General features: G+C 40.2%; 1 protein-coding gene across 3 annotated transcripts; it reads right to left on the reverse strand.

The window, feature by feature from the left end:
* Positions 1 to 3,290: 3,290 nt before the first annotated feature.
* LOC137586630 (uncharacterized) lies at positions 3,291 to 15,011 on the reverse strand. Of its 3 annotated transcripts, none has more exons than XM_068302735.1 (6): positions 14,837 to 15,011; positions 14,228 to 14,421; positions 10,061 to 13,173; positions 9,901 to 9,988; positions 8,536 to 8,614; positions 3,291 to 6,075 (listed from the first exon to the last, which is right to left on the reverse strand). In XM_068302735.1, the coding sequence occupies exons 3-6, from the start codon at positions 12,597 to 12,599 to the stop codon at positions 4,792 to 4,794; spliced, it is 3,990 nt and encodes a 1,329-aa protein (XP_068158836.1). In that variant the 5' UTR covers positions 12,600 to 13,173; positions 14,228 to 14,421; positions 14,837 to 15,011; the 3' UTR covers positions 3,291 to 4,791. The 3 variants fall into 3 exon arrangements, with proteins under 3 accessions (XP_068158836.1, XP_068158834.1, XP_068158835.1); XM_068302733.1 differs by having other exon boundaries at positions 10,061 to 13,321; XM_068302734.1 differs by having other exon boundaries at positions 10,061 to 13,324.
* Between the last annotated feature and the right edge of the window lie 4,809 nt (positions 15,012 to 19,820).

Consider the following 19,820-nt stretch of genomic DNA (forward strand, 5'->3'; position numbering starts at 1 on the left):
TTGGTTTTAACTTTTTTAGTTTATGTGTAACGAAATTACCTAAAATATTAAATGGAAATTAAATCAAGGCAAGATCAGATAAGCCATGCGACATGGAAATGCAACTGAGTTTGTATCCTTTTCCCTGTTAACTAATGACCCGCATCTCCTGCAGGCTCCATTTTCAGTTTCAAACTAAACTGGTGAAGGGAGTTTTGGGTTCAGATACATTTCAGATGCAGATTTCGGTTTTGGTTTCCATAATGATTGGCTAGACGGGGGGAAAATAATGATTGAACTGACTGCATCATACGAGTTGGCCAAATGTCAATTTCATTTTTGTATGTCATAAATTTGCTGCTGTCATTCTACAATCTCTACACACACACACACACACAGACACTTTATCTTTTTGATGCCTGAGGGCAAATTGCATAATGCTACCCATCATAATATCCCATACTGAACTTTCCGGCTAGCCTTTTGCCAGGTCACCCTTCAGTCAGCAGCCAGAGAGAGTAGTCATCTGCTGTGTGTGTGTGTGTGTGCAAGTTAATTTGATTTTAATTATAAAAGAGGCAGTGTGGTTCACCCCTACTACACATGGTTGTTACTTCTGGTTCTGGTTCTGGTTGTGGTCCTGGTTCCTGGTCCCAGATTCTGGTTCTGGTTGTCGTTCCGTTTCGTTTGCCTGTTTTGCGGTTAATCAAACTGTCCATGGCATAAATATTTTGATGGCCACAAACGCCACACAGAACGGACATGGTAAAGCCGCAAATGCGCCAAAGTGGCTCCAAAAAAGCCATGGTAAAATTGTGGGTGGTTTGGGAAGAAAGAGATATCCTTTCATGTCTTTGACAGGGCCAACAAGAGGAGTGAGCTGTTTCTGGCCTTAAATGAAGCGCCGCAAACATGACAATTAAAAATAATTTGAAATGCAGACGCCCAGCGGACAGGAGGCAAGGTAAGAGACCCATGGAAAGGCAGCTTTCCCAAATATTCTAGAGTCAGTCACAGTCGCCTGCAGATGGTGAATAGGAATAGGAATAGGAATAGGACCCAGGGCCCCAAGCCCCAAGCCCAAGAGTACCGAGCATTTCATTAAATTTTCAAGTCGGCTCAACTTTCGAGCACACTCCACACACACACACACACATAGGACGAGGAGGCTTTAGCACTTGACAACCAGTCAAGTACCCCAAAACCTACGCCAGCGACGCCAACCAACCATCCAGGCATCCTGCCTGCCATCCTTGGTGAGAGCAATTTAAAATTAGTAAAAAGTTAAAGCCAGTACAAAAAAATCTAAAGAGAAAAACAGCTAGAAACATGAGCTGGCCTGCAATTAAATGAAAAAGAATATGCATGTGGTAAGATCAAAAAGGTAACGACTAGTTGTCTACCCAGCTTTTGAATTCCCTCAAAACACTTCAGAGTCCCCTTAAAGCACCTTGCAAAACATGAAGAATGAGGCATAGTAAAATTGATTATACTTACCCATACACATATATATATAGGATACTTACTGATTATAATGCAAAGCATTCGTGGCCAAAATGCCGTAAATGAAAAATGAAATTCATCTGCTGAGTATTAAATAGAAAACCTGCAGCACTCGCATTTCCTTATAGTGCCCATGGATGATTGTAGCTGTTGCCCGCCAACTCGTACATTTCGGTCTCAGATGAAATTCAAAACGTTCAGCTCTAAACTGCAGCGCCAACGACCAACGAGCAAAGGCATCCTTCAGCCTGCAAACTCCAAGCAGACCAAAATGAAAAAGAGGAGGAGGAGGGGGCGAAAAAAACCAAAACCGAGTCATGAAACCTCCAGCATTACCAGCACATTGCAGTCATAGTTGTGTGTGTGGGTGGGTGAGGCTTCGTCTTTCGCTCGCCCTCTATCCTTGCAACTGCTTCGAATGTTGGGTGTGTTTATGGCAACGTCCTTTTGAGTCCTTTCGGTTGGCAGCAGACAGCAAGCTTTATGGGTCTTTAAGCGAAACGCTCATGGATCTCCCTCTCCCCGCCCTTGTTTCTTGGCGCTACTGTAAGTGGCGGCTGTTAAGGGCTTGTTAATTTTTATTGATACCCCAACGGCCCCCGACCAAAAGCCGATCGAACATTATATGCTTGGCACATCTGTGTGAAAGTGTCCTGGTCCCCCCCCCTCCCCCCACCCCAAAGGACATTATTTACCCGATGAGTGGACAAATGAATACAAAACTTTAGCAATTGCTTTTTGTATTGAATTTCATTTTTATTCTGTATGGATTTTCATGTGTTTTTTTTTTTTTTGGTTTTTTTTTTTTTTTTTTTTTGTTTTGTTGTTTTATGCTTACATAGTTTTTGGTTTTCTTGTTGCTTTTGCCATTCGGTTCGGTTCAATTTGGTTTTTGTTATTTATTCAAATACACATACATACACACATTTCAGTTGAAGATTTGTTTGTTTTGTTTTTCATTTATAACTTAAGGTTAAATAACAATCACATTTACTTATTCATCATTTTTTTCATTTTTTCCATATTTGTTCGTTATCGAGCAAAAAAAAATAATGTTTACTTGCCTAAGATTAGTTTATTCGCTTTCCATATGGCTTTTCCATTTTCATTTCTATTATTGAGTAGACCTTTACGTTTCCACATAGTACCTAAGTATTTGTGTGTGTGTGTGTCTGTGTGTTTGTGTGTGTGTGTGTGTATATATTGTAATATTATATATAATCATTCAATTCTAACCATCTCAAAGAAATTGTCAATAAAACAATTGTAAACAATTTTAATTCAACTTTATCCTCAAAAACAAAAACAGAAACAACAAAAACAGAATGAAGGAACAAAATGAAGTAAACACATAACTCCATCTCAATCTCAATCTGAATCTGAATCGTATGGTTATATGTCCTACTCTAAACCTAGATCGTGCAATAGGCTTTTCATAGATCTTGCAACTTCACTAGGTTAGATACTTTCATTCCATTCTCGATTATATGCATATATACTATATATATATATATGTATATTCCCTTAAGTATTTATATTTTTGGTATATAATTCTACTATTTGGAAAAAAAAAAGAAACCAGGCCACTTCTAGTGCTTGGATTTTCTCTTTTTTTATATATAATTATATACGAAAAGAGAAAGACAAAGACAGCAAGAGAGATAGAGACGGACAGAGAGAGAGAGAGAGAGAGAGAGAGAGATGGATAAGAAAGTTTCCATTCAGATTTCTCTAGTATTTTCTTTATTGAATCCAATAGTAGATATCTAATTATTTCATCAGCATTTCCTTAAAAAAAAAATCAACTATTTCCTAATTACTAATACTTGTTTTTTTTTTTTTTATTGATAAAAGTTTATATAAGTTTAGGTATATGTATTGTATAAATTGCTATCATCATTATTTGCCTTTTCCTCTGGGGTTATTCGGCACATTTATTTTAGATGCTCTTCCAAAGATCTGCATATGTTATTCAACGGGTTGAAATTTCCTTCTATCTGTCTGTTCTACTTGCTAAGAAGATTAATGAAAGAGAATAAAACTCTGGCAAAGCTAACATAGCCCGCCCTGTCATTCCATGTTAGTTAACAGAACGTGCACTGTACACGATGTTAATGATCAAAAGATCAAACTTGGGTCCGATTGACATTGAAAACAGACTTTTGAAATGATTTCAAACATATTGTATAAACAATTTGAAATGAGTATTAGTATTTGCTGATCTCTTGTTATGCCACGAAACCGATCTTCAATTTAGTTCTCCCCTTTGCCCTCTCACATTGCTATTACCCTCCCTTGGTCTATACACAGAATCAGCCACACAAAAAAACACAAATTTTAAAACAATTTTAATTTCAATTCGATTTTTTCCTTGTCTTTTCTCACTCTCTCTCTCTCTCTCTCTCTCTCTATCTATCTCTTTAGTTCTCCAACTCGATTACATTACGTTTTTACCTTTGGCAATTTGGTTGTGTAAATAATTTAAATAATTAATTATGCATTATTAAATTTACTTATTTTTTAATGTTGTTGTTCATATTTTGTCATGTAGATGTTGTGTGTTTCACTTTGTTTATTGGGTTTTATTTTTATTTTCGATTTTGTTATAGTTTATAGACATTGAAATACTTATTTTGGCAAGGGTTTGGTTTGGGGGGTTTTTTTTTTGTTTTTTTTTTTTTTTTTGACTATTTTGTAAATTGTTTTGTTGGCCAGCCGCAAATAGGCAAACAATTAATTATTTTACTTTATTAGTTAATCCCATTTAATTGGATGTTGTTGTTGCTATTACGGCTATTTGGAAATATTTTATTAATGCATTTATTTAATTTTTTTTTTTTTTTTTGTAAATTTATTTTTATTTCAAATGTTTTTTTTTTTTTTTTTTGTATTTTTTTTTATGTTTTTTGGCTTTCAACAAACAGTTAAGTGGGAAAAATGTTGGGTTATTTAGGTGTACTTCGTATCCTAAGAATAAACTTACATGACTAAGAAGATGTTCTGCATCTCTTCGAGAGATCGATCCAAGTAACATAGAGTGCACACACACATAGACACACACACACATGGGATTTGTAATGAATTACTTTAAAGATCCCTTCCATGAATTTTAGAAAGGATTACCGAGATGGCTTAGATGAGTTGGTAAAGCATTAAAGTGAATGGGAAATCAATTACCTTAAATTACTGCTTTGTGTTTGTTTGTGTGTGTGTGTGTGAGCTCGAGAGTCGTAGTCTCCTCGACAGGCTTGCTTATTCTTTTGTTTATTTTTTTTATTGGTTACTCTTTTTGGCTTACCCAGTTGCTCCTTAACTGCCATTGACATCAACTGGCATGGGATGGATGATGCCATTGGTGAGCTGACCATTGCCGCTGCCATAGATGGTCGCTGGTGGTTGTGGCGGCGGTGAGGCTGGCGGCGAGGCAGGCGGCGTTAAAGTGGTTGGCTCATCGCTTGGCTGAGTGACGCAAACGGAGACGGAGGCTACTGGGAGGACGACCTTGCTGGCAGCGTTACCATTGGCATTGCCATTGCCATTGCTAATTATGGCTCCCGCTTCCGCTTCCGCTTCGAATTGTTCTTCGAATTTAGCATGTCCATTGCCATTGGCATCAGTTGGTGGTGGTGGTGGTGGGGGCAGCGAATCCAATTGATTCGATTCGATGAGCGTAAAATCGTTTAGCTCTTTGATTTCCTCTGTGGATGGCGGAGCCGGCAAACTCATTAGGCTATCATAGGTGTTTTCCTCCTGCTTTAGGTCAGCCTTGTCATCAGTCTCATCAGCTTGATGATAATTACCAAAAGCTGCTGGGGGTACAGCAATATTTTCCAATATCTCCGTCTCCGTCTCTAACTGTGGCTCTGACTGTGGCTCTGACTGTGGCTCTAACTGTGGCTCTAACTGTGGCTCTGACTGAAGTTCTGGCTGGGACTCTCTCGAAGGCTCTGCCTGTGGCTTTTGTTCAGGTTTAGGTTCCGTTTGTGGCTCTGCCTCCTTTGCCAGCTGCTGTTCTTGTTGCTTTTCGTCGTTGTTGTTGCCTACATCTTCTGTGGGTGGACTTGGATTCGGTATTATTGGCTGGGCTGTGGGCGAAATAGTTGCATAACCCGGCTGCTCAATAACATACAACTCCTGGTTGCCATATGTATAGCGTTTGTTTGAATCACCCGACGATGTGGAACTAAGATCAGATTGAGATAAGCCGGTCTGTGCGATTTTCTCCTGCTCTAGGTTTAGGTCTGGCTCTAACTCTGGATCATTCAGTTGCTGTTCCTCCTCTTCAATCAAGTGCAAAGTACTCGAAGTGCCACCAACCATTGATGCAATCGCCGATGCTGGCTGTGAATTGGCAAAATCTATGGGTGGGGCATGGATTTGCACCTGCTCGTGACTGGGTGGCAGCGATTGCTCATTGAGCACATGCAATCCATTCGCCTGCTGCTTGGTATCGAAGGGCAATTCGGTTGTCTCCAGCACACCAGGACTGTCTGGTGGCATTTGTTTCGAGTCGATGCCACGTGCCACCTCCACCACAAACACCCCATCCTTGTCCGTGTGCATTTTCGTTTCGCGAGCATTTCTCGAAATGTCCTGCGGAAAGTAAATTGAACACTCAGTTCGCGATATTTTAGCCTACTTTATGTGGAATTGGTGCAAGACACAAAACAAGATACAAGAAAGAGAGAAATCGTGAGGGGATTGTGGGGTTCGTGGGGATGCGGGGTGCAGCATCTACAGTACAACAACCATAACAAAAGAAAAATATAAAAAAAAAAAAAAACTCATTTGTGTGGGTCGCAGAGATATGGGTTGAATTTGAAGGAAAAGGGTGATTTTTTGGGGCAATGGGCCAGAAGTAGATAAATTGAGTGGCTGCCATGCGGAAAGTGTCGAAAATTGCATTTGCATACGCTTCTAGCACATTTACACCTCGCACACACACACACACGCACACACCTAAACATATAGAAAACACAGTCACAAGACTGACTTCAAGGTTCTGACAAATGGTTGACACTTGGCTCTAGCTGGAGGAATCAAAGGCGACAACACTCACACAGATAGACAAATGCTGGCTCTCAGTCCTGATAGCCTCAAGGTGCAGCATTCACACACACTCACACACACACTCAGACACAGAGTCATACCCATACACACCTGTGATGAGAAATGACAGATGACAAGCAGTAAAATGGGCAAATGTGTGAAATGAGATACTGGAGCATGGCAAGGACAACCATCTTAGCAATACTGAACACTGAACACAACCGGTTAAAGTCACTTTCAATTCAAGAAAGACAAAGAGAGAGAGAGAAAAGGAGAGTCAAGGTAAAGTCACAGTGGAAAAGAGCAAAAAATTATTTCAAAAGAGACAGCCATACATTTTGGGTATTTTCTTTGCATTCCATTACAAGTTTAGGCAGGCATTACTTAAGATAAGTAGTTACAGGATAATAAACAACACTAACTAAATACAAGTACAGACACACACACACACACAGAGACACACACAGAACAACATTAAGATCAAGTATCGGGACAATTAAGACAAAAAAAAGAACTTCTATTTGGAGCTATTTGATAAAATAGTCTGATCTTATCTCTAATGAGTAAGAGTATGACTAAGAAATACTACGCCAATCGCCTGAGAAGGTAATAAAGATATTAATCTGATGATAATTATATAGTTCTCCGATCTTAATGAATCCAAGATGTACAATATATAGAAGTACGAATTCCTAAGAAGAGTTTGCATTGATCCAAACGGACAGACAGTTAGAAGGAGAGATGGAAAATCAAATGCACTTATCTCATATTACTGATCAAGACTATATACTTATGTATATACTTTGAGGCTTTTGGCAATATCCGTTAATATGCCTTATTGGCAAGAACATAACAGGTTTTAACTATTTCTATAAGTATGCAAAAAGTGGTTTAAATAAAATATACCAAAAACAAGAAACAAAGTAATAAGACAGAGTTGAAAAAAGAGTGACTAGGAGAGAGAGAGAGAGAGAGACGAGCGAAAGAGACGACGATAAGCACAAACACACGACTAAGTTAATACGAAACAGACACTTACATGGCGCTCTTCGGTCACAACAATCAGATGATTATCTTTGAGCGTCATCTTTGTTATCGATCCATTTGGACCGATAATCTTTAGAGGGTCATCCACATTATTATCACTAACTGTATCTCTAATCACTGACAATGCTGGATCACCTGTGTTTGTCATTGTGTCCTGCTCAAATTGAAATCTAATAGGCTGAACACAGTGCGCCATCACCTGCTGATGATGTCTATGGATGGTATGGATGGCGGGTGCTTCTCTTCCGGAAGATGCTAAGGATGCTGATGGCGACGACGGTGACTGTAAGTGTGAAAAGCTTTGTACAATACACACCCACACAATGGGTGAGAGAGAGAGAGAGAGAGAGACGGATGATAGGAGCAACAGTATCGACACGAAGCTATTTAATTTCATTCCTTCAGCCAAGAAACTTTTTGGGCAAGGATCGTCAGAAAAAACTACTGCAACACAACTAACTATCCTCCCAACCCGAAACCATCCCCATTACTTCATCCTATTCATCAGCCCTACCAACACTTTTCGACGCAATGAAATTACGAGCGGAAATTTTTGCCATTGTTTTAATTTTTGTTTTAACAAAAGGAAGGGAACGAAGGAGTAAGGCACCTTGAAAGATGGTGGATGAATGAGGGAAGGGGTGGAGAATATGTATGCATTTAATTGTATGAAAGAAAGAAAAGTGGTGAAGGTGAAATAGCTGTGGGCGAGGGGTAGTTGGGGGTGGTTGTTATGCGACTGCTGAAACTGGGACTGTGGTGCGGCAAAGTTTTTAAGACACTTTGACGGCATTTTGCGTTTAAATTTCAATTGAAGTTTCTCTTGGATGCCAGCACATTCTCTCCATTGTTGTTGTTGTACTGTATGTATTTTCGGTGTGTGTGTTTTTTTTTTTTTTATTTTTTGTTTTTCTTTCTTCAGAGTCGCTCTCTCCGTTCTATGGTACTAAAACTTACCTCATTTTTAGCCGAGTCCTGGCCCTGTTCGCTGTCATCGCCTTGGGCACCCGTTGCCGTATTCTTGTTTAGCATATAACTGCAGAGAAAGAGCGAAAGAGAGAGAGAGAAAGTGAGTGAAAGAAAGGGATTGAGAATTGGCTGAATGAAAAGTCTAGAAAAAGTTTGTTCTGCCAGCCAGCCCAGCCATAGCATGACAGGCTTCTCTTAAAATCCTATGCATTTCTAATGTTGCCACCGAAAGTTAAGCCGCCACAGTTCTGAGCCCTACTGATTATCTCATTCAAAGTTTCCCTTGATACATAACAATCAAAATATTAATATGATTTTTCGTAACTCAAACTCTAAAATGTTGCCACATTTCAGCTAAGTCTGTAAAGTCTTAAGCAAAAGCCTCTAGCCTTGGCTTATCCTCTTTAAAACCCAACAGCAAGAAAAAAAAATTAAAATAAAACGAGAATTTATGACTTTTTACACACCCAAACACATAGGCAGAAAGAGAAAGAGAGGACCGAGACAGACAGAGAGGGAGAGAGAGAGGTAGGGAGTCTGTGTGTGAGTATTTTTGGTTGAAGTTGAGAAGCCGCCGCGAATGAGCCACACGCACAACTAATTTCTCGTCTCGAGAGTTTATTGTGCAATTTCCTCCCAAACGAACGAAACGAAACGAAAATTTATTTCCTTTTTCCTCATTTTCAGCACTCTCTCTCTCTCTCTCTATGGTTGGCACCTTTTTTTTTGTTTGAAGGGAGGCACAAACAAACTGGCAACGTTTTGTGGTTGCCATTTTGCCGTTTTATGCGTTTTTCCTGCGGCTCAGTCACCTCTCACAGTCCTCTCAGCCTTGTTAGCCTTCTGCCTTGGCATCTACATCATCTCTTTGTATAAGCATCCAGTCATCCAAAGCCAAAGCCAACCAACCAACTGGCTGACTGTTGTCTCGTCTGGCGACTTCCGCTTCCGGCGTTGACTCTCAACTCAACTGCTTGCCTTGATTTGTAGCGCCTTCATTTTGGTCCTATCATTTTGTTTGGCATTTTGGTGTTGCTTCGCATTTGGCGTTTCTGGCATACTCAAGATTTATGTATTATGCCCGGCGGGCAGGCAGACATTCAGACAGACAGACAGTCCGACAGACCGACAGACAGAGACACCATCACAGATTTGTCTTTCCCCTTATAACACTGTGCGTATACGCAATTTGTTGAGGCTAAACTACTCTTACTCCTATACTTAAGCAATTGTCTAACATTCCAGGGTTAGGGAGTTTCTTTCAACTTCATTGGGTTTCCTTAACAATGCATTTGTGACATTCGGGCTTACTAAGCAGATCAAATCGAAATGTTTATTGGGAGCTCAACTTACCGAACAGCACAATACATTGAGACCAACAGAGCCGAAGGTAGAATAACTATAATCAGACCCATGGAAACTGCAAATAGATTGAGGAAACCTGCAAAAAACAAAACAAACAAATTGAGTTTGAGAGGTGTGACAGTGTGTGTGTGTGTGTGCGTTGACTCACCATCAAAATCGTTTGAAGGATCTTCAGATAAAGCAGTTGCATTGCCCATACGTTCGGGCATTTGACTGCCATTGGCCAGTAATGGAGCCATGGCCGATGCCCCGGCTCCACTGTCATTGTGTTGTAGTAAAGTTGCATTCAATATCTCGGCCACGGGTTCGTTTTCTCGATGCAAATGATGATGGTGTGGGGCCACCGCCTGTTGCATACGATGGGCAGGACTGTCAAAGGGATAGGAACCCTCGACGCCATCGAAACCACCACCAGCGCCGTCATCAATTAGATCGCCACCATATTGTATAGAGCTTTCGATGACATCCGGTTCACTTTCACTATCCGTGTCCATGGCCAAGGAATTGCCTTGTATTTCGTTCTCATAGATGCCAATGCCATTTGGACTGAGTCCCAATTCACCGGGCATATAGTCGATCTCCTTGAGCTCAATCTGTGGTGGAAGTTCACCAATAACAGGCACTCCAATTGCCAAATCCGGGAGAACTGCTGGCTGTATGATAATGTCGGGCAATGGGGCACTGCTGCTCGGCAACGATCTCATGGTGGTTGACTGCCTGGCTGCTGGCGACTGTTGCTCCACCTCGATTACCGACTCACCCACATAGGTGACATCGAGAGGTGGTGCTCCATCGCCAGTATTACCGCTGTTGCTGCCACTGCGAAAGATCTTCAAAGTGTCTGCGGCGTTGTGGTGCAAGGGTGATAGTATAATATCCTCCTCATAGCGGGGCGTGGCAACAGACGTTCGTTCCATCATGTAGTTGGCAGGAAAGAATTGATTCTCCAGTTGCATCTTACGTTGTTGCTGCTGCTGCTGCTCCAGAGTAGAACCTGCACTGCTGACTGTGGGCAGAGATTCTCCCACCTTTACCTCCGTATTGGAAATGTAGAAAATCGTATCCGAGTCACGATCAATGGCACTGGGCTTACGTGGCGGCGGCGGCGGTGGCGGAGGCGGTGGTCGTGGCACATCGCCCTTTACATCCGCCATAAACAGTTCATCTTGAGCATCCTGCGGCAATTGGGGTGGTCGTACTTGAGGTGTGGCTATGGCCGCATCCGAAGGGAACGTAAAAATCGGATTAACATGCTCGGCACTGCCACTGGCCGAATTCTCGGTGCTGTTATCCCCGTTGTCGATGATTTCCACCACCAAAATCTCATCGCTTAGCTTGCTGGACTTCTCATTTGGAGCATTGCTTGGTTGACGATATGAGAACTCTAGATCTTCACTCTCCCCGCCCAGGGCTTCGGACACATTGATATGAATCTCAATGGCCGCCGGCACTTGCTTGCCCAATCCTGCCGCAGGTTGAGTAGAAACATCAGCTCTATCGATTACATATTGTGTGAAACGCTCTTGAACCATCGGTTGGGTGGGTGGTTTAGTGGTGCCGCCCATTACCGTCTCTTCCGCCTCTCCCACATCCACGGCTGGCCGGGCATAGTAGCCTTCATTGTCCCGAAAATTGGTTGAGGCAACAATCGAATCGACCGTGGAGTCGTAAACTTCAATCTGAATATCCGATATTTTCGATTCGGTACGCGGTGGCAATTGGGCTTGAAGGGAGGCCAAAGTCTCCTCGGCTGGTCCACTAGTTGCGGTGCTGGTGCTTGTCTGCATATCGGCAGCCACTTGAAAAACCGTTGTCGATAGCTTCAACGATGACGATGATGCAGCCAATGAGGCGGGCGGTGCAGTTGGTGGGGCAATGGTCGAGTCTGCGGTATTCTGCTCTAACAAAGCTGTCGGTGCCAATATCTCGACGATGCGTCCATTCCGTAATTGCGATTCAATTGATGCCTCATGTTTGTTGTTGTTGTTGTTGCTGGGTGGTTCTTGTTTGGGTTTCTTAAGTGGATGCAGTACACTAAACGTTTTCTCACCCATAAAAATTGGACCCAAGTAGCCATTGTGTTTGGGCTTATTGGTGGTGGTGGTGGTGCCTAGAGTGGTGGTGGTGCTGGTGGTGGGACTTGTTGGTATGCGTTCCATTTCACTTTCGATTGTGGTTGTTGTAAAAGTGGTTGGTCTGGTGGTTGGATAATTATCCTGTTGCAATTGCTTTTTCCTTGTAAACTTTTCGCCATCGTGTCCACTGTTGATAGGTGGCGCCACTGTTTGTTCCAAATCCAACAAATGGACCACCGGTGAATATATATTTGTTGCCTTCAGAGTGGTTGTTGCTTTTGTTGTTTGCTCAGTGGTGGTTTTAAATGTGCTTCTTGTGGTGTTAACTTCAAAATTTGCGTTGGTTACACTTAAAGCATTATCACCCATTGTCGTTCTTGTTGTTGTTGTTGGTGGTAGTGATGGTGGTGGTGGCGGTGGTGTGGGTAATGATGGCTGCTGCTGCTGGGCAACTATCAAAGTGGGCATCGCCCCTTCAACACCAATCTGCAAACGATGTGACTCGGGTTTTCGATCCAGTTTGGGTGCCGGCAATGCAGTTGCGGTTACCAGAAGTAACACCAGCCCAAAGAAGGCGGCGTTACGCCCACTTTCATGTAATGCAGTTGACATGTTGCTGCTGCGGTTGCCTTATGTGGGTGTGTGTGTGTGTGTGTGTGTGTGTGAGAGTGCTTCTGTGTGTTTGCTTGTTTTTTGATTATGCTTCTCTGCTTCTCCTTTGCTCTCTTCTCTGGAGTTTCTTGTCTTTGTCCTTGTGTCTTTTCAAACTTCACGCCTTTTTTGATGTATATAGAAATTTATATATATATTTCTTTTCTCTTTTTGTTCTTGTATAAATTTAGTTTTGATTTTGTTTAGTTCGCTGCTTCTCTTTTGCGTTTGTCGTTCGTTGTTGCCTTTGGCACTTAGTTAAACCTTTCGCATGGATTGTTGCTGTTGGCACTTGGCATGGCTATGCAGCTCTGCATCATCATCATGATCATCATTATCTGCATTTGTATCATCATCATCTTGTGCTTCATTTTCAGTCTCATTCATTTGCTCAGTTCTTCAATATGCTGCACTGTTGCCGCTGTTGCTGTTGCTTCTGTTGCTGCTGTTGCTTGCATTGCGGCCATTTTATGCGGCTGCAACAACACGGTTTGGTTGCCTCAATTTAACTTGCCTTTGGGGTAGGCGTCGTTGTCTTTGTTGCCAACGAATACAAAGACAAACAAGCAGAAAAACCAAAAAACAAAAAAAGTCAAAAAAAATTGCAGAAAATTAAGGAACTTTTGCTGCACTTAAAGCTAGCCTCCTTCGTCCTTCTTTTTGTGGGCTTCTTCTTGCTTCTGCTGCTTGAATTGAAATGGAATTTAAAAATAATGAAATATGTACATAAGTTCTTATCAAATCATATCAAAATACTAAGCCAAGAAAGAACCAAAAAAAAAAAAAGAAACTGGAAAACTATATTTAATGGACTATCCAATTTTCGTTAACTTCTTTTGTGTGTGGCTCAATTGCGAAATTGAATAAAACGGTCTAACCAACAGAAAATTTACTTTCATCTTTTCATTTAGCAATGCGAGAACCTTTTGCCTTATCCTTTCCACAGAAACCGCTCAAAAGAAATGCCATGCAAATTAAATGTAAAGCCTACAAAATGATTCGATTTTGACCTGTTATGGCTAGAATGTTCTTGGTGGTGGTGGGTATTTGGGGTCCTTTTCTGTTAGACGAAAGAGGCAAGAACAGAAGAAAACCGCAGGCAAAAGGTTTCATCATCATCATCGTCATCGTCAGTATCATCCTTATTGTCATCATTGCCATCTCATACCCATACATAACAAGTTGCTTATCATGGTCGTTATCGGAGACCCCAAAGACCCCATTTCACCCCGCCCATGCCATCCCATCCACACACAGTACCGCCCTCAACTATTCGCTTTGTAGTCTTATTTTTTTCTATGTTCCTTCTATATTTTTGTTTTTCTTGTCGTTGTTTTTCTGGTAGCACACACAAAATAATTTTCAGTATCCTGAACATCAAAGGCAATAGAAAACAAAAAAAAAAAACGAAAAACCTAAAACCAGAAAGATACAACGAAAGAAAGGAGCAAAAAAGGCGCAAAATAATGATGTGTTGTTGTTGCTGTCGTTGTTGTTGTGGATGATGATAAAGGATATGCAAAGAATGGTCTGGGAATGGTCTAGGTTTCTTTTTTTTATGACTTTTCTCGTTTCTCTTCTCTATTTACCTCGCTTATGCTTATCTTTCTTTTCGTGTCCGTTTTGTTGTTTGATAATGTGTCTTTACAAGGTAATCCAAGGGTCCTTGCAAAGCCAATTTTGAACTTTATTTCGTTTTCAATTGTTTTTAAATGTTTTTTTTTTTTTTTTTATTATTATTTAATTCTTCATTATTTCGCCTTTTGATCTCCCGTTTTCAATTCTGTGCACAAGAAAAAAATTTGTTTAAAAAAAAACTCATATAAAATTCATACCACAGGCAATAGTTATAAAGTTATTCACACACACACACACACACTAGGGACACACACACAGAAATAAAAGGACGACACGCCCGGCACATTTTCTAAACAACAACAACAACAACGAACTAAACTTGAAAGCAAAAGACCGAGCAAAACAAAATGGAAAAAAAATACACTCGACTTGAAATAAAAACCGTTAAGAAAAACACACACACACACATACACAAACACAAACACAATTTAAAAGCCGACACTCAAAAATAAATATGAAATTCCAACAACAACAAAAAAAATGTTGAAAATTATGAAATTTAAATAATTTTGAAGAACATTTTTGCTTCTGGTTATTATTCAACACTTTTGTTTGCTCACTTCGATAGATAATCAGTTAAGTAGTGGGTGGTCGGGTTTGCGGGAAACGTAAGAGAGAGAGAGTCCTTACATCTGTTTTTTTTTTTTTTTTGTGTTTTTTTTCTGTTTTTTTGTCGTCCTCCGGTTGCTGCTGCTGCTGCTCTACTTGTAGCTGCTGCGACCTTTTACTCCGAAAACCGCACGCAAACTGCGCAAATTTCGTAGCATCCTTTGCCTAAAAGGACTCTACAATTGCCGAGACTGTGGCTTCGGCTGCTGGACCCGAATGCTTGCTGGGGCCATCTGCCATCTTTCGCTTGGCCCAGTGGAGCTTTAGTGGCGACCTCTATGCCCGCCAAATACGATATTCGTGCTTTTCTCGAACTCGAAAACTCGCCCTCCACCACAATCTCGAAACTTGGCGGCAACAAAAATTTGAATTGAAAGCTCAAAATTGTCTTCATACTGAGCGGCAAACTGAGAAAATTTGAATTAAAAGCTCATTTTACTGAGAGAATATTTCAACAAAATGCAGACACAAGAAGAATAGAATAATGTTTAGTTGTAAGTAAGAAAAAGTAATCTATTACTAACAGAAATGATTAAGTACCTATCTACTTTGGTATGTATATATGTATATAGATAGATATAAGCATATGTTGCTTATAAACCTCACCGACTCTTACAATTAGTTGTAAAGTAAATCAGCAGACTGTCATGACTGTCATATGAATATCTATATCTATCTTTATCTAATATCTCCGAGATATATAGACCATAAAGTATATTTATACTATCTACTTCTTCAATCTATCGTAATCATTATAATGTATTACATTTCTTAAAAGACTCTAAATACAAAAATTTATCAAAGAACTACCAAAATCATCTTTGGCAGTGAGGCGAAAGGATCTAGGATCATCCTAGATGATGTTTTTCCTAGAATTCTTTTGTAGAATCTAATTTTGGTATACGTTAGGTAATTTTTCTTTTTTATTCAAATTTTCAACACGTTTTAAAAAGGAATTTCAAGCAAAATGACATGACTACCCTTATTGTGCAGGGTATATTCAAGTCGGCTTAACAACTTGCTTCATCTTACATCGATTGATGACTCATTTTGAAAATATCAAACGAAATAAACGATATTGTTTTGGTTATGGCAAATTAATTTTACAAAACGAAGCAAATCAAAGAGTCAAGCTTAGTCATTGGAATGAGTTAGTTGGTAATCAGTGCCCCAGATGGGGGATTGAACGAATATCAATTACAGTACATACAATCCGCCTTGTATTCAATTCACTTGTTCTTCTCTTCTGCCTTTCTTGATAATCCATTTGATCATGCAACACGCACCTTAATTCCCATAAATAATTCACAATTTATGTGGATTATGTAAGCTCTTTCTTCTTTTTGTATATTTTTGTTTCGCTTCTTCTGATTACTTACGCTGAGGAATTTCTGTGAGCCGGGCCCCAGGCGACACTCCTCCATCAATGTGGCAATGTGTCTCCATAGCCATATCCATATCCATGTCAGACACCGTTGCTGGAGTCTCTCTTACTCTCTTTCTCTGTCTTAGTGCCTGATATTGACAGTGTATCCATCGATTTTGGCACAACGTAGGAAAATACATTTACATTACCACCAACACACACACACACACACACACACACACACACACCCACGCACCCCCGTCACACATGAAACAAACAAATAGAAAACTTAATTGACTTTGGATTAAACTCATTTCAATTGTGTGACCTCAAAGAGATTCATTTTGTTTGGTTTTTAAGTTTCTATTAAGTTTTCGGTTGTTGTCGGTGGAACGCTTTCTTCTGTATCGTTACAGTTAAACGACGTCTGTCGAGGCCGTTTGCAGTTATTGAGCAGGTAATAAGCCAACTGCCAACTGCCGAATTGCCGTTAACACACAAATTTCAATTGGTCTTCGTGTCGAAGTCGAAATGAAAATGGAAATTGAAATCCAAGTCAAAGTTGAAGTTGAAGTTCTATCTAACAATTGCTCTAAATACAAATCATAGTGAATATTGTATGAACTATCTATTTAATTTTTGTTTAAGATATGATTTTAAAAACTTTTTTTCAATATTAGTCACTTATCAGAAGTTCCAACATTTCGTTTGCAATATTCTATTCAATCCGCTATATCATCCGGACTTACCTCTTCCTATCTATGGCTAAAGATTTGGTTTATAAGATAAATTTCCTTAAAATTTTAGATCTAACTAAGTGACTAAGTGAATAAATGCTTCTAAAGTAGAGTATGAGAAATTGGTTTTGGTTTGTTTGTTAACAGTTTTGATATTTTGCCTTTGGTTGTTTTTCAAATTTTTTCTTTTTGTGGGTTAAATGCTAAGTCCATCAATGGCACAAACCGACCGCCAAAAATGTGTATGCCTGTGTGTGTGTGTGTGTGTGTGTTTGTGCTTTTGGCCACTGACTATTTTATTGGTTCAGCTTGAGCCATTTTCTCGCTTCTTAACGGGCACATGAGCACTTGACGGCTCCGCTCATGGCTCATGGCTTATGGCTTATGGCTGATGGCTCATGGCGGCGGAACGGCAACTTTTCAGCTGGGAATTGAATTTAAGTAGACGCTTTTCAAATCTATCGACAGATCCAAACAAATCCCGCCACCAATGCCGTACGATGGCCAACGATGGTGGCGACAACGTCGACATGTTGCCGGCCAGCTATTTATGCGCAACTTTTCATGATGATGGTTTTCAATGCCTCCCCGAAAAAAACAAAAACACCAACCCAAACCCATACTCCACCAAACGTCCACTGTCGATGTCGTGCCTGGCATGCCGATTCGCCAATGCCAATCCGTTTTGCCATGCCAATTGAGACTGAAACGAACGGTAAACAAAACGACCAAGCTCCAACCTGGAAGCTTCAGGCTTAACTCCAAAGTCCAACTACGGTTGCAATACCAATTTTTCAATTGCAGTTGCTGTTGCTGTTGCAAGACCAAAATCAAAGTCCATTGATCAATTGATCAAGTCTGATCTTTGCCCATGACAATGCCCTTTGGTTAATGCCTTTTAAACTGCAAACAGAAGAACGATTACCATATGTTTTAATTAGTCAAGCGATCCTTATCTCTGCTACTCATCGTCGGCGGTCTTTGGCATTATGCAAGCTAAACATATAAACATCAATTCAATTCGTAGTTTTCAGTTTTAGGATGTTGATTTTATGCAGGTGAAATATTTCATATATACCCTAACCGAGAGAAGAAACTAGAGTATATCAAATGGTCAAATGGCCTTGGAAGAAAGGCCAATTACAAGTCCTTAGAAAGTGTATGTTATGTCCAGAAACCCTACCTTCCACTGTTAGTCCTGTTTTGTTTTGTTGTTTCGGTTGTCCTAGATAATGACCCTTTGGGTAGATGGCATTTGATTACCCATTACTGGGTACCTCACAGTCGTTAACCCAATTTCGATCACAAATACTTTTGGCTTGCTTGGTTTTTTTTTTTTGGTTTTTCTGAATTGATAACATAAAACTTTCGCATTTTTTACATAGTTAGTTTTATCGGGGCAGGCGTGGCCGTGGTCGTGGTCTTATGGCCGATGCTCGATTGAATCATCGAATGTTGTTTCACTTTCGCTTCTTTCTTTTGTTTTCACTTTCTTTTTGAGTCATCTTCTCCTGGTGATGATGAAGATGATGGTGGTGGTGGTGGTGGTGGTGGTTGTCGTCGGTGCTCTTTATGACTCTTTTCAGTCGAGTTTTTTTTTTTTTTGTGTGTTTGCTTTATTTTCGTGGGTGACTATTTGAGGTATTGCAACATCGATGACTGACTGACTGACTGAATGACTGACTGACTGCCTGCCCATAAACAAACAACAACAAGACAAAGGCATTGCTCTGTGTTCAGTTCAGTTGAGTTTACTTTTAGTTGAAGTAATATCTAGCCACGCCTCCTCCTCCACACCTACCATATAACCATATTATAACAATTAATGGGGCTTATTGTCAAAAAAAGAAATAGCCATGTTTATTTATTTGTTACAGTAGAAATTGTTAAGCAAATATTTTTACTTCCCCATTTAAAAAAAAAAAATATAAAATATAAAAAAAGACACAGAAACCTGTCGAGAAATTGAGAAAATTGTATTTGCACAGTTGTTGTTGTTGTTGTTGTTGCTGCTGTTGGGTTTTCGTTTTCATTTTCAGATCTCCACACACACACACACACACACACACACATATTGGCCCGGGCATGAGTCAAAAGTTGGTTGCTGCTGGTTGTTTGCCTTTTCAATGAAAACTTTCTTTCATCCGTGTCTGTTGTCGTCGATTTCGATGTCGATTCTGTGTACTGCCAAAGTCACGTTCCTTTTTGCCTGCCTGCCTGCCTGCCTGCTTGCTTGCCCTGAATTTGGCCAAGAGTTCATTTGCCTGCAAATTGCTGTTGTTGTTGATGTTGGCCGACAAGTGGCCAGCCAAGTCAAGCCATGGGCTAACTTTTGGTCAGTCTTGTCTTGTCTTGTGTGCACAGAAATCATAATTTGCTAATAAATTTTCATTTCCATGTCGCGTCGTTGTTGTCGTCGTTGACTGGGCAAGTTCACATTTTTGGTTAAGTGAAAGTTCTCCCAAAGAAACAAAAACAGCCTTTTGTCTGTCCATCTGCCTCCCTATGCCCTGGCATTTTCATAATCAATTTTCTCACCTCCTCGACCCCCTATCTCTATCTCTATCTCTATCAATATGCTTTTTAATCATTTATGTACTTGAAGAATGATTAAATGAAATGCATTATCATATATTTTCTGTTTTTGATTATCCGTACTAACTAAATTTCACTTTCATTTTTGCATTTACAACTAAATTTCAACAATAACTTTGACAACTTATGACAAGAAAACTTGTTTCTATACAGAAATGTTTCTGTTTTCAAATACCCTGCAAAAATGTAAACCTTTCATTGGGGTATACATACTCCCAACTATACCCCAATAATTAC

This window comes from Drosophila tropicalis, unplaced genomic scaffold (assembly GCF_018151085.1).
Source record: "Drosophila tropicalis isolate 14030-0801.00 unplaced genomic scaffold, ASM1815108v1 contig_158, whole genome shotgun sequence".
Taxonomy (NCBI): Eukaryota; Metazoa; Arthropoda; class Insecta; order Diptera; family Drosophilidae; genus Drosophila; species Drosophila tropicalis.

What these genes read in the sequence shown, in the direction of transcription:
- LOC137586630 (XM_068302735.1), bottom strand. Translation starts at nt 12,599, where the DNA reads ATGTCAACTGCATTACATGAAAGTGGGCGTAACGCCGCCTTCTTTGGG. An exon ending in TCCTTCAAACGATTTTGATG is followed by an intron (nt 9,989 to 10,060) that starts GTGAGTCAACGC and finishes TGTTTTTTGCAG; the next exon opens with GTTTCCTCAATCTATTTGCA. An exon ending in TCAATGTATTGTGCTGTTCG is followed by an intron (nt 8,615 to 9,900) that starts GTAAGTTGAGCT and finishes CTTTCTCTGCAG; the next exon opens with TTATATGCTAAACAAGAATA.